Source organism: Schistocerca gregaria, chromosome 4 (genome assembly GCF_023897955.1).
Source record: "Schistocerca gregaria isolate iqSchGreg1 chromosome 4, iqSchGreg1.2, whole genome shotgun sequence".
NCBI classification, from domain to species: domain Eukaryota; kingdom Metazoa; phylum Arthropoda; class Insecta; order Orthoptera; family Acrididae; genus Schistocerca; species Schistocerca gregaria.
In genome coordinates this window covers 303,863,767-303,877,832 of record NC_064923.1, presented here as the reverse complement: position 1 = coordinate 303,877,832, position 14,066 = coordinate 303,863,767, and the positions used below count along the sequence as shown (strand labels likewise).

General features: G+C 37.1%; 1 protein-coding gene across 1 annotated transcript in view; it reads right to left on the bottom strand.

Annotated features, from left to right (window-relative positions):
• Positions 1–14,066, bottom strand: part of LOC126266703 (uncharacterized) — a 348,549-nt gene that overhangs the window by 290,641 nt on the left and 43,842 nt on the right. The window contains exons 5-7 of the mRNA XM_049971146.1: positions 12,692–12,865; positions 12,394–12,534; positions 7,020–7,270 (exon numbers count right to left, since the gene is read on the bottom strand). Of these exons, the coding sequence (XP_049827103.1) occupies positions 7,020–7,270; positions 12,394–12,534; positions 12,692–12,865 (566 nt within the window). The remainder of the gene's footprint in view (positions 1–7,019; positions 7,271–12,393; positions 12,535–12,691; positions 12,866–14,066) is intronic.

The following is a 14,066-nucleotide window of genomic DNA, read 5'->3' as shown; positions in this document are numbered from 1 at the left end:
TATTTATGTCTTGAAAATACATCAAGTCTTGGTTTTTGCAGTACCGCTACTGTCAAATTTTTAAGCAATCCTTCTGTATTGTTGAACCAAACCATGAAAACAGTACATCACAGAAAACTAGCACTATTATGCCGAGTTGTATTTAACACTAACATTGTTGCTCTTACGTGGTATGTGGCTGCTTTTTCAGTGGATTAAAGCAGATCCCCGACATTAAACAAGAATATTCATTAATTCATTCACACATGTTCAGTCAATCTCATCATAAAGGAGAGCCTCCAAGGACAAGGAATAAGTCAATTTATGCATCAAGTAACCATTACTTGCTACTTCTGCGATGTATAACAACGACCGATTATGACTAGCAGTAATCTACTCAAACTGATTATTTCTGCTGCATTAAAATACGTTTGTGTATTAGGGGAGATGAAAGCTTCTTTTTTTTTTTTAAAAAAAAAAAAGCACTGCCTCTTCTCCCTTACTACTCAGCTTATAACACTTTAATAATTCATCTTAACTTTATTACTACTCAGCTCCTAACATTTAAATAAAGCATTTTAACTTTACACAGAACATTATTAGTTGCCTACAAGCTGGCAAAATCAGGATCAATCTTATACAAATATTAAGTTATGCTGAAACTAGATTCCTGTGTCTAAGTGCTTGAATATATTGTAGAAGTCTCCCATGCGTGTAACATGACCCCACCATCTAACCCTGATCGCCCTGACTGCTACATCTATAGAGTTCACTCCCAGTTTTTCTTTGATTTCCTCATTGTGGACACCCTCCTGCCATTGTTCCCATCTACTAGTACCTGCAATCATCCTAGCTACTTTCATATCCATAACCTCAACCTAGTTGATAAGGTAACCTGAATCCAGCCAGCTTTCGCTCCCATACAACAACATTGGTCGAAAGATTGAACGGTGCACAGATAACTTAGTCTTGGTACTGACTTCCTTCTTGCAGAAGAGAGTAGATCGTAGCTGAGTGCTCACTGCATTAACTTTGCTACACCTCGCTTCCAGTTCTTTCACTATGTTGCCATCCTGTGAGAATATGCATCCCAAGTACTTGAAACCATCTACCTGTTATAACTTTGTTCCTCCTATTTGGCACTCAATCCCTTTATATTTCTTTCCCACTGACATTACTTTCGTTTTGGAGATGCTAATCTTCATACCATAGTCCTTACATTTCTGATCTAGCTCTGAAATATTACTTTGCAAACTTTCAATCGAATCTGCCATCACAACTAAGTCATCCGCATATGCAAGACTGCTTATTTTGTGTTCACATATCTTAATCTCACCCAGCCAGTCTATTGTTTTCAACATATGATCCATAAATAATATGAACAACAGTGGAGACAGGTTGCAGCCTTGTCTTACCCCTGAAACTACTCTGAACCATGAACTCAATTTACCATCAACTCTAACTGCTGCCTGACTATCCATGTAAAGACCTTTAATTGCTTGCAAAAGTTTGCCTCCTATTCCATAATCTCGTAGAACAGACAATAACTTCCTCCTAGGAACCCGGTCATATGCCTTTTCTAGATCTATAAAGCATAGATACAATTCCCTGTTCCACTCATAACACTTCTCCATTATTTTCCGTAAGCTAAAGATCTGGTCCTGACAACGTCTAAGAGGCCTAAACCCACACTGATTTTCATCCAATTGGTCCTCAACTAATACTCGCACTTTCCTTTCAACAATACCTGAGAAGATTTTACCCACAACGCTGATTAAAGAGATACCTCTGTGGTTGTTACGATCTTTTCTGTTTCCATGTTTAAAGATTGGTGTGATTACTGCTTTTGTCCAGTCTGATGGAACCTGTCCCGACTCCCAGGCCATTTCAATTATCCTGTGTAGCCATTTAAGTTCTGACATTCCACTGTATTTGATGAGTTCCGACATAATTTCATCCACCCCAGCTGCTTTATTGCACTGCAATCTATTGACCATTTTCTCCACTTCCTCAAATGTGATCCTATTTCCATCATCATTCCTATCCCATTCTACCTCGAAATCTGAAACATTACTGATTGTATTTTCACCTACATTGAGCAACTCTTCAAAATATTCCCTCCATCTGCCCAAGGCATCCACAGGATTCATCAGCAGTTTTCCTGACCTGTCCAAAATACTTGTCATTTCCTTCTTACCTCCCTTTCGAAGACTGCTAATTACACTCCAGTATGGTTTTCCAGCAGCTTGACCCATAGTCTCCAACCTGTTTCCAAAGTCTTCCCAAGATTTCTTCTTGGATGCTGCAGTTATCTGTTTGGCTTTGTTTCTTTCTTCAACATAACTTTCTCTGTCTACCTGAGTTCTAGTATGTGGCCATTTTTGATATGCCTTCTTTTTCCTTTTACAAGCTGCCTTGACTGTATCATTCCACCAAGCTATTTGCTTCATCCTGCTTTTACACACTACTGTTCCAAGACATTCTTTAGCCACTTCTAGTACTGTGTCCCTGTACCTTGTCCATTCCTTTTCCAATTACTGTAATTGACTACATTCAACTAACTGGTACCTTTCTGAAATCACTGTTATGTACCTGTGCCTGATTTCCTTATCCTGAAGTTTCTCCACTCTTATCCTCCTACATATGGACCTGACCACCTGCACTTTCGGCCTCACAATCCCAATTTCACTGCAGATTAAATAATGATCAGTGTCATCAAAGAATCCCCTGAATACATGTGTGTCCCTCACAGCCTTCCTGAATTCCTGATCTGTTATAATATAGTCAATGACAGATCTGGTTCCCCGCCTTCCCAAGTACACCGGTGAATGTTCTTATGTTTAAAAATGGAGTTTGTGATTACTAAGCCCATAAGGCACAGAAATCAAAGAGTTGTTTCCAGTTCCTGTTGGCCTCCATATCCTCTCCAAATTTACACATAACTCTTTCATAACCTTCTGTTTGATTTCCAATCCTGGCGTTAAAATCACCCATGAGCAGAACACTGTCCTTGTCCTTTACTCTAACAACTACATCACTGAGTGCCTGATAAAAACTATCCATCTTATCTTGGTCTGTCCCTTCACAATGCGAATATACTGACACTATCCTAATTTTCTTGCTAGACACTGTCAAATCTGTCCACATCAGTCGTTCGTTTACATACCTTATTGCAACTACGCTGGGTTCCATTTCTTTCCTGATGGAAAGCGCTACACCTCATTGTGCTATTCCTGCTTTGACTCCTGACAGGTAGACCTTGTATTCTCCTACTTCCTTTTCTTTCTCACCCCTTACCCGAATGTCACTAACAGCTAAAACGTCCAGCCCCATCTTACTTGCAGCCTCTGCCAGCTCTACCTTCTTCCCAGAGTAGCCCCCATTGATATTAATAGCTCCCAATCTCATTACCATTTGTTTGCCAAGTCGTACCTTAGGAGTCCCTGGTTTGTCAGTTAGAGGTGGGACTCCGTCACCTCCAAAGGTCCGAGGCATTTTGCTCTGATTGTTGCCAGTATCATATTTTTTTACTTTGAATTTAAATATTTTTGGGATTTTCAGTTTTCTCCTGATTTCTGCTGCCAACCTATTGCAGACTTTTGCCCAAGATGAACCACAGTGAAGGGTGCATATTCTATGAAAAAATTATTTCTACTTGTACTATTGTGGTTGAGAACTGCTGAGTTCATCCTAAATTCTCTCCTGATACTAATCACAAATACCATTAGAATACATGCACTGGTGTTCACCAGGAAGAGTTCGTCCCTGAAGAAGCTTATGCAAAATGTTCAGTTATCAACTTTACACAGAATTCTTATTGTATGCTTCTGTAGAATAAACAGTTTTCTATCTTAGCTGCAATGCCCCGCAAGATTATGCTGCACAATAGCATTGGTGAAAGTATGTGAAGTAAGTTAACGATCCTGTCCGTGGGCCAACAGAGATGAAGAGATTTTTGAGAGCAAAGCAGGAGAACTGAGCATCATTAACTTCCACAAGATACTGCCACCTCAGTTTATTATCCATCTGAATGCCCCAGAAATTCACACATGGTGCCTCATCCAGTGTATGCCCATTGATTTCTAAAGTAAGTTTTTGCAGGTTAAAGAATGCAAACAAGTTGTAAGCCTCTTCCACGCTACTACTGACTGTATCTGATATGGATGGACATTTGAATGTTTTGTCAACATACTTGTATCATTATCGAACCATACAGTTTTTGAAAATCCCTCCAATGCTCCCCCTCTGAAAGTCCTTTATGTAGACCAACAATAGCAGCAGGCCAAGCTTTGCACTTGCAGCATATCATATTTAATGTTTCCCCACTCCGAATTTAATCTTATACACATTGTATCAGTTGCCGAAGTGGCCCTCTGCTTTCCACTGTTAAGATATGACTTCCTCCATGCAAGTGGAAGACATTTAAAGCCATACCAATTCAATTTCCAAAGCAGAATTTTATGATCTACACAGTCAAAGCCCTTGGTAATACAACACAAAATGCCAACAGGGTAATTTTTGTTGTTTAATTGTAGTAGAATTGAGTTTGTGAGATGGTATATTGCATTCTTAGTAGAAAAGGCCTTAAAGAGTCCAAACATAAATGATGTTAAAAGGTTATTCTTCGATAGATAAATCAATATTTTGTCACAAGCTACTTTCTCAAATTTTTTTGGGAACACAGAAAGAAGTGTGACCAGTATATAATTAGAGGTAATTATGTATCTCCACGTCTGCGTATTGGCTTTGTTAATGCATATTTCAATCTTTCTGGAAACATTCCTTGACTCATTGGCTGATTACAAGGTAGCTCAAGGGTGGCCCTATCAAGTCAGCGTAAGATATTAGTACACTGGTTGAAGTACCAATATAGTCAGAAGAGTTACTACTTCTTAGAGACCTAATGATTTTTGTGGTCTCTCTAGAGAGGAGTTGGGAAAACTGTTTCCTGGTGGCAGAGCACACATTACTTTTCTAAGTTTATTGGATATGCTTATGATGGAGGATTTTTGTCTTCATACTTTCTACTAGATAATTTACAGGCTACTAAGACTACTACTAACATTACAATTTCCATGTAAAGGTCACAGATGTAACCTCAGATGTGAAGAAATAGAACAAAACCTTATGGTTTTATACGCCAAATTAAAGCACGTACATGTCTGGCACATACCAGAATAATTGAAGCATTAAAATTCCTACATTCTGAAGGGTATGCTACAATTTTTAGCACAAATGGTAAGTTCATTAAAGCTTCTTCCAGAGTAAAAATTCCCAAAGGGATGTTACCAGACACATCATTGCATTATTTCTGCTTTTTACTGCATATATGCAGGAACATTATGGATATTTTTACCACACATCTACCCATCCACAAGTGTTACATGTTCCAGATATATAATCAGATCAAAAGTGATGTGATTATCTAAAGTTACTGCAGACATAAAAAATGTCAACAGTGAAAGTATTTTTCTTGTATAGTACTGTTATTATAGGCCTATGTAATGTTAAAATAATGTAATGTTAAGATATGTACCACTTTCATTTTTTTAAAGTATTTTAAACTGTTACAGTTTTCAAGTCCCCCCTCCCCCACTCCCTCCCAACGAGACTCATAAAACAATAGTTAGAAATACAAGGTCTGTTCAAAAAGTTCTGGAACATTTGGAATTTCCTGCCAATGGTGTGTCAAGAGTGAAATGCAGTTGGCATCCCTGCACACACCTTTGTTTAATGTTTAACCGTCAGCAGTTTCATGGTTGTATGTCTGTTAGTTACTGTTCAGTTCTGTATTGAGTAGAATGTTGTGTCACACAGTTCACAAATTTCAAGTTGTAAGAGTTAGAGGAGCAACAAGTCTGCATTAAATTTTGCGTGAAACTCAAGAAAAGCTTTACAGAGACCCTTGTTCAGGATGTCCTTCAACATCTGATGATGACACTCATGTCAGGAATGTCGACAAAATTGTGCATTCCAATCCAAGACTGACAGTAAGAAGTTGCAGAAGAAATTAACATTTCAGATAGATCATGTCACGAAGTCCCGATACAACATCTTGCAATGCATCATGCTGTTGCCAAGTTCACCCCACGGCTCATGAGTCAAGATCAGAAAGACCTTCACCTCGCAACCTGTGAAGAGTTTTTGGATTGTGCAAGTGAGAATGAGATTTCCCTTAAGAAAATCATAACGGCAATGATTATAATGATGAGACCAAGGTTCAATCTACACAATGGTCGGGAAAGGTTGTTCAAGACCAAAAAAGGCTTGTCAGGTCAGGTCAAATGTCAAATGTCAAAGCCATGCTGATAGTATTCTTTGACTTTGAAGGATTAGTTCATCATGAATTCGTGCCACAATGACAAACAGTTAATCAACGGTACTATCTGAACAAGCTGTGATGTCTAAGAGAAAATGTGAGAAGCAAATGGCCTGAAATGTGGTGAGACAGTTCATGGCTCTTGGACCACGATAACGCATCTGCACACTCACTGTGGTTAGTGTGTGACTACTGCACAAAAGCCAAAATCACTGTGCTGCCTCATCCTCTGTACTCTCCAGAACTGGCCCCTGTGGACTGTTTTTTATTTCCAAAGTTGAAAACCCTTGTGAAAAGATGAAGATTCGCAGCAATAGATGAGATAAAAGAAAATTCGCAGACAGCATGTTTCACGATCCAGCAAGAGGCGTACCAAGACTGCAGCGTTTTAACAATTGTGGAGGAGAGTATTTTGATGGAAACCATTCACAATAAGTAAATTGTAAATGTAGAAAAATTTTGTGGACAAAGTTCCGGAATTTTTTGAACAGACTTCATAAAGTAAATGTCTACTACAGAGACAAAGACATTCAGGTAACAGAGTGGAATTCAGGTTCCTTTAAATTTGTGTGAGCAAGCCTTCTTCCTTTTTATAATAATAATAAAAGATTTTACTTTCTTCATACTTCTCTACAATTTCAGATAACATAATACATGTTTTACCTATTTCTATCAGGCCAAATAGATATACTCAAACAAAGAATTTATTATTTGGACTTACCAAATTATTTATTTTTTCTGGACTTCTTTTCTTAGATAACGATTTCTTAACATTTGTTTTAACAATTCTTCGGGATTTTTCCCTCAGCGTTTGAAGCTTAACTTTCTTCATTTCATCCTCCATGTTCTTTTTTCTTTGTTCAGTGGCAAATCTTTCTTTTCGTTTTTGTTTCTGTTGGAGTATATATTCCCTAGTTTTATTTTGATTATGAAATAACTTTCTTTTTGGAGTATCTGAAGTGCATTTTTTCTCTGAAAAATAAATAAATTAGCAATGTTGTTTTGTTCAAACTGAAAAATGCCTTATTTTGCTTGCAAATATAGCATGGAAAGTTATGGTTGAACGTAAATAATTTAGGAGTGAAGGAGAACACTTGCCGAAGAGCAGAAGCATTGAGAGGCGCACACAAACACACACACAATTTCAGAAGATATCCTTAGTCAAACAGCCAGCAAAAAGGTGTGTGTCTGTTACTACAGCTTGTCAAAGGATTTCTTCCAAAAGCTAGAAGCTTTCATTCCCTTTTCTGTGTGTGTCTCTCGGTGACTCAATACTTCTGTTATTTTGCTTACAGTTAAAAGTATTCTGTTTATAGTATTACATTCATTCAGCTTCAATTAAGTTCAATTTTTCATTACCAAATTTAAGTACATCATCTGGTGCAAGGGATTAAAACATGGATATCAGAAGCAGATTTTAATAGTACTGGACAATTGTCCCCATTCTGAAAGCTATGAACATAAGAAATCAAATATTAGTATGTACTGCATAATATTTAAAGGGGTTTATCCCAATGTTTCCATATCCAGTTAGTATCTCTGTTCAGGTTAGTTCACAGTAAAAGGTTACATTTGGAAGATGGCAGAATTTCCTCCAGATAATTTTTAAAGATAATGTACTTCCTGTCAAAATTTTATGGTACGTTGGATTCAGATTTTTTGGTAAGTAAGAAGAAGGGTGAAAAAGCATTATGTAATTCCTTGTAGCATACAGTTAAAATATGTAAAAGCATTTAATTATAGCAAAATACATAAAAATATGTAACAATAAAATAAAATGTATCAACACTGGCAACATAATTTGTGAACATTCACGGTTTTCATGTGCATAGGATCAAAGGAAAACAATATTCAACTACATGAAAATCAAGAGTCCAGTCATGAGATGTGGAGAATACCAATTTGCAAGGGCATGTGGAATCCTAAATTGCCAAGGTAGTAAAGGGAAAGTAGAAAAATCTAGAAGCTAAAATACACAGGATGGAGACAGATATTTTAGAAATCAATGATGCAATGGTCAGAAGAGGGAGGAATTTTGGAATGGGGATCACAGACTTCTTCCTCATTGGTTAGAAAATGGTAGTTCAAAACTATGAAAATAACAAAAAAGGAAATTATTAACAGAATGAAGCAATATCTGCAGCAAATAGAAGAAGCATTCATCCAACTACACATGCCAATCACAGATATAGGTGACAGTGAAACTTAACTAATGTATGACAATGAAAATAATAAATTTTTGACAATATAATGTAATTGGATACATAAAAATATCTACTCACCATCTGTTAGCAGGAGAGCACGCATACAAAAAAAAGTTTTACTAATGCAAGCTTTTGAAACCAGTGGCTCCTGCTTCTGATGGAAGGGTTGAAGGGGAAGGAACAGGGGTAAAGGGAAAGGAAATGGAGAGCTTTAGGAAAAGCGGTAGAGTTTAAAGAAGTCACCCTGAACCACAGTTCATAGGAGACTTAGTGGATACGATGAAAAGGAAAGATTGATTATAAACTACAGGAGTTATCCAAGAAGTTACATATTCATAATGGTCATAACCTAATGACAGTTTACATTTAAGAAGTTAATGAGAAAGCAATTGAAATGTTGAGAGACTTAAAACAAGCTAAAGGAACTAAAAACTCTGATTGCTTGTAAGAATACAAATAAAAAAACTCTGAGTTATTGCTGTGGAACACGGATGAAATACCTTGAAATAAGTCTACTAGGATAGACCAAGATAAACAGGCAGTTATGGGTATCAGATAAGATGCTCAAATACAGAAGCAACAAAAATGTAAAAATGTTGTGGGGGACAGCTATAATATAGGTAATTCAGGTATGAAATCAATCAAAAATGTACAAAATCTAATGAAGAATGGATGGAGGAAGGATGTCAAAAGATATATACAAAACCAAAACAGGTTAATGTAGACGCTGCACAATGATGATCATATTATGGAGCACAAAAGGTGGAGACTAATGATGAGAGACGAGAAGGACAAGTGGGTGATGGAAGAAGAAAATAAGGTGAGAAGATAAGAACAACACATACAGAAGCTTTGTAGTTGGACAGAAGAAAACAGATCTACTGAAACTGAGGACAAAGTGCAAGAAGATATTAGGGGATATTCAATATTTATTTTTAAATTGAAAAAAGTTATGCTCTAACTTGAAAGGAAGGAAGGCACAGATACTGATGACATACCAACAGAAGGCAAGATCAGATAGATATGAAAATTAATATCGTAAGTCAATTATCACAAGACTAAAAAATATTCACAAAAGAATCTTACTGCGGAATGGAAGCAAAAAATTAAGGCTGGATTGAGAGCAGGCAGTTGGGTTTTAGGGAATAGGAGCCCATGTAAGGCAATGCAGCAGATATACTGAAAGGAAGAGGGTAACTGGCAAGTGAAAGAAATGGAGAACTGCACCAAACCAATCCTGAAGTTGCTGAGCAAAACAAAAACATCAAAAGTGAAAATAAAAATTGTCATTTCCATCAGTCACATTGCTGGACAGAAACCTACCATGGAGACTAGTCTATTTTTACATTTATAACAGAAGTAGGTGTTTTCATTTTAGAACACATATTGTACAAAAGAGCATCGAACACCTTGTTGGATAAGTGTGTCAGATTTTGCAGACAAATATAATATTTAACTTCAGTAAATGATAAAAACATTTCAACAAGTTCTATTTACAAAATAATCACTTTTAAATAATTACATATGCCAACACTATAGTGTGCACATAAGATGGCAGCAGCGTGTTATGTTCTGCACAAAGAGAGAGATGGAGAATGCTTGTGTCACCCGAGTACTCTCTGCCTTTGTCCCATGCCTCACATTCCACCTGTCACCTTCCCTGATAACTGGTAAGATGAGAGAGAGTTACATCAGGCTACTGTTTCTTATTCAGAGTCTCCTTAGTTAGAATTTGTACGTTTGGGAAACTATCACTGTTGCTTCACAACGTAATACTTCTTATGTTTGCTTTAAGTCACCCATAATTTACGCTATAGGACTAAGTGACCTCACAGTACATGAAAATCAACACTAAATGCACCATGCACACTCCAAAGCAAGTGCTACAGGCAGCTGCAGCACAGTGACACTATTGGTTGGAGCATCATGTGGGACACTGCTGCTAGCCACTGTGAATCACCCAACCATTCACCTTCTTATGTGGAGACCACTACAATATAATACATGTCCAAAGATTCAATAATAGTCGTTACTGGAAAAGCATTTAATGTCCTGAAGACAAAGCATAACTTAAGACTGAGGAAGGATGGGAAAGGAATTAGGTCAGGCCCTTTCAAAAAAACTTACCGTGATCAATTTATGAACATCAAAGAAACTTACTGTGATCAATTTATGAACATCAAGGAAAACCTAAATCTGGATGCCCAGATGGATATCAGAACCATTATTTGCAACTTTTTAGATTTGTTATCATCGCCACTGCTGCCGCTGCTGCCACCACCACCACCACCACCACCACCACCACCACCACCTACTAAATAAAAACTTAAGATGGAATATAACAGGATTCTGAGGACATACTACTAACACCAGGTGTGTCTTTGTGGGTGGGGTGAGTGTTCAAGATTAAAGATCTAAAAATAAGCAAGCTATTCTCCATCTTTTCTATTTGCTCATCTACTGTGCACCACCTTCCTATTTGGTGGATTGTGATCTATCCTCAAACAGTTAATTATATACATATAAATGCAACAATCAACATTAACAAAGCAATGTTCACTCTTAGTCCAATGTATGGAAACAAGGTATTTCTTTCTTTCTTTCTTTCTTTCCTGAGAAGAGCAGCAAGGTACACATGTCCTTGGTTCTTGTCACCCACATGGCCTAATTTACATTAATTTCTTTGGTCTCTGCATTTTTTCATAGTAACTATTCCTTTCTTCACTTCTTTTTAGTCTTATATATCCTTCATTTTTTTTTTACATAACTCCCCACATTAGGGCCTATGAATGTACCATAATGATCAGTATCCTGACCCCTACACTGAACGTTCCTCATTTCCTGACATGTGAATAGGTTAAGATCCATTTGAGAACACTTGATTCAGGAAAGACATACTAGAGGGTACTTGATTCTCTAGATTATTTGTGGTATAGGGGATTAATACCTGTGAGGTTTTATTTTGTTGACCATTTCTTACTTTGTTTTCAGATTGTTGTTTCTTTTATCTGCCTAAAAGAATTTACTTTCTCTTCACTTTTGAAACTGTGATTACCTTCGCTATTTTCATTGGGGCAGTTTTTCCCCTATTCTTTAATAAGCATATCCACGCCACTAGAAAGGTCACCAGATCAATGATAATGGTCCAGCCCTGATAACAATATTTCTCTTTTTTCACATGTTAAAGTAGTCTTCCACAAAGGACCTTTACCAAAAGCATTTCATTTAGCTCATGCTATGTGCCACTCAATATAGTTCTTATAACTCCGCATTTGGGTTCTAGTAACTCTAGTGTCAAGTTCTGCACCTTGTGTCATCTCCCAATTTAGATTTGAGTAACTACTTCCTACTCTCAGCGCTTGTAAGTATGCCCATTTTGGTATAGTATAACAATAAAAAATATGATACGAAAATCTTCATTTTGAATACTCATATGGTCAAAAACAAAACTTCAGTTTGACTAAAATAAATGTGAATCATGTAACGGAAGTTGATGAGCTAGATGTCAGATGATGGAAGGGGGAACGTATTTAATTGCATGTGTGCCTTTCCCAAATGATCAGTCATGGAGAGACACTGTGGAAGCTTCCTACAGCCAGTGTGACTTAGTGGTTCCTGCTATGTGTCATCCTTTGAAATATAACAATGGTACGGACTACAATCATTCATAAATCATTTGAGTGACCATGATACAAAGTTTGTATATATTTTACAGATAACTGACCTCTGCTGTTCTTGTTAGAAGCACGTTACTTGGCAGACAGCAATATCTGTAAAACTGACTGCAACACGACTCGCATCCAAAATACTGAACTATTATTTCTTCCTACTCTTGCACAGCTGATACATCTGCCACAAAATAAATTAATGCAATAAGTATTTGTTTCTTACCAGAATCTGCATTTTTCTGATCACTGACTTCAGTTGAAGCTCTTTGCATGGAGCCAACACCTTTCACTTTAATATTTGTTGCCAATTTTTCATTTCCAGCATTGTTTCCATCAGCACTTAAAACCTCTGGCTCATTTACATCTAATATGAAAAAAAAATTAAAACATTGAATCGTATAATGTCAATACTACATTAAATTTAATAAATTACACACAGATCATCTCATGCAAGCACTAGTCTAGTTATCAGATTATTTAAATCCAAAACAGGTTAACTATACCAAATATTAGTTTCTTACCAAGATCACCACGGTCTAATTCATGAAATTCTTTGTCATTTCTTTGACTGGTAATAATATTTTTCTCAATAATTATGTCACCTGGATTAGTAGCACTGATACATTCAGTTAAAGTACTTTGAGCTTCTGCTTCAGAAACGACTGACTTAGTGATGACAGATGAACCTACATTGTCTAGGAGGGAAAAAGAGGTGGTGTATGAAAGATGTCATTATAGTAATATTGACAAAAAGAATTTCACAAAATAAATACAGGGTACAATAATTCACATACTAGAAACGAACTTTTGTTCTTGGTAAGAGGGAGGATAGTGATGGAGGGAGGGAAGTCATTAGATGTGTTATGGATACTGAGACAGTAAAGTAGGTGGGAGGAAGGAAAGTATAGAAAGGAACTGTGGTTTTGGCCATTATTTGGTCAGCTGCACATTCAAATACAAATGCTGCCAGTTACACCACTGCATTTCCTACAGCTGCCACTGTGGCACAAGGGTGCTGCCACGAACAATTACACTGCTGCCAATGAGATGCAAGCATCCCCTCTCTGCAGTTCCAGCAGCAAGTGTACTTAAGCTTGGACACTGTTGAACAACCCCCTTTTTGTGTGTGCCAGTTGAATAGAATTTACAGACTTTCACGTGGCCAGGGCTCAACATTGGAATAGACTTTGTATTGAAAAGTGACAAATTTATAAACTTTTTGTGTCTGTATATATTTCTACATTCAAATATACTGTTTGCAACTGATGCTGTGAATTAAGCAACAAAGTTATGTATTGTTTTCACTCTTTGATATTATGTAGAATAAATTGATATCTGAATCCTCTGTTCATGAATGGCATCTGTTTCTCATTCCTAAATCCACGAAACAACCATACAGCATGCAAGGAAGACATAACAGACTGGCAACAAGAAAAAAAAAAGTGGTACAAGGAGCTTGGGAAACCAGAGCAGAACTTTTTTTCCTTTCTACTGAATTATTTTGTGTGTGTGTGTGTGTGTGTGTGTGTGTGTGTGTGTGTGTGTGTGTGCGTGTTTATCTGAAATACATAAGTTGCAATATTTAAACTGAGATATTTAAGGAATCATGGCAAACGAGGAAGAGTAACACCTAAGTGCTGAACAGTTTCTAACATCTCCTGGCAGTTTCAAACTAAACTAATAGAACTGCTGTCAGCAGTTTCTTGCATGTACAAGAACAAGCAGCCCTGGAACAAAAGGCACCACAAGGTACAGACAGATTTCAGCAGCCACTCCGCCCTTCTGACAGTTCGGTGAGACAAAGGAAACATGGAAAGAACACACAACACAGCTGCACCAACATTTTGGTGCCTACAAAATCACACATGGATAACGTTGTGCATTTATCTTTCCACA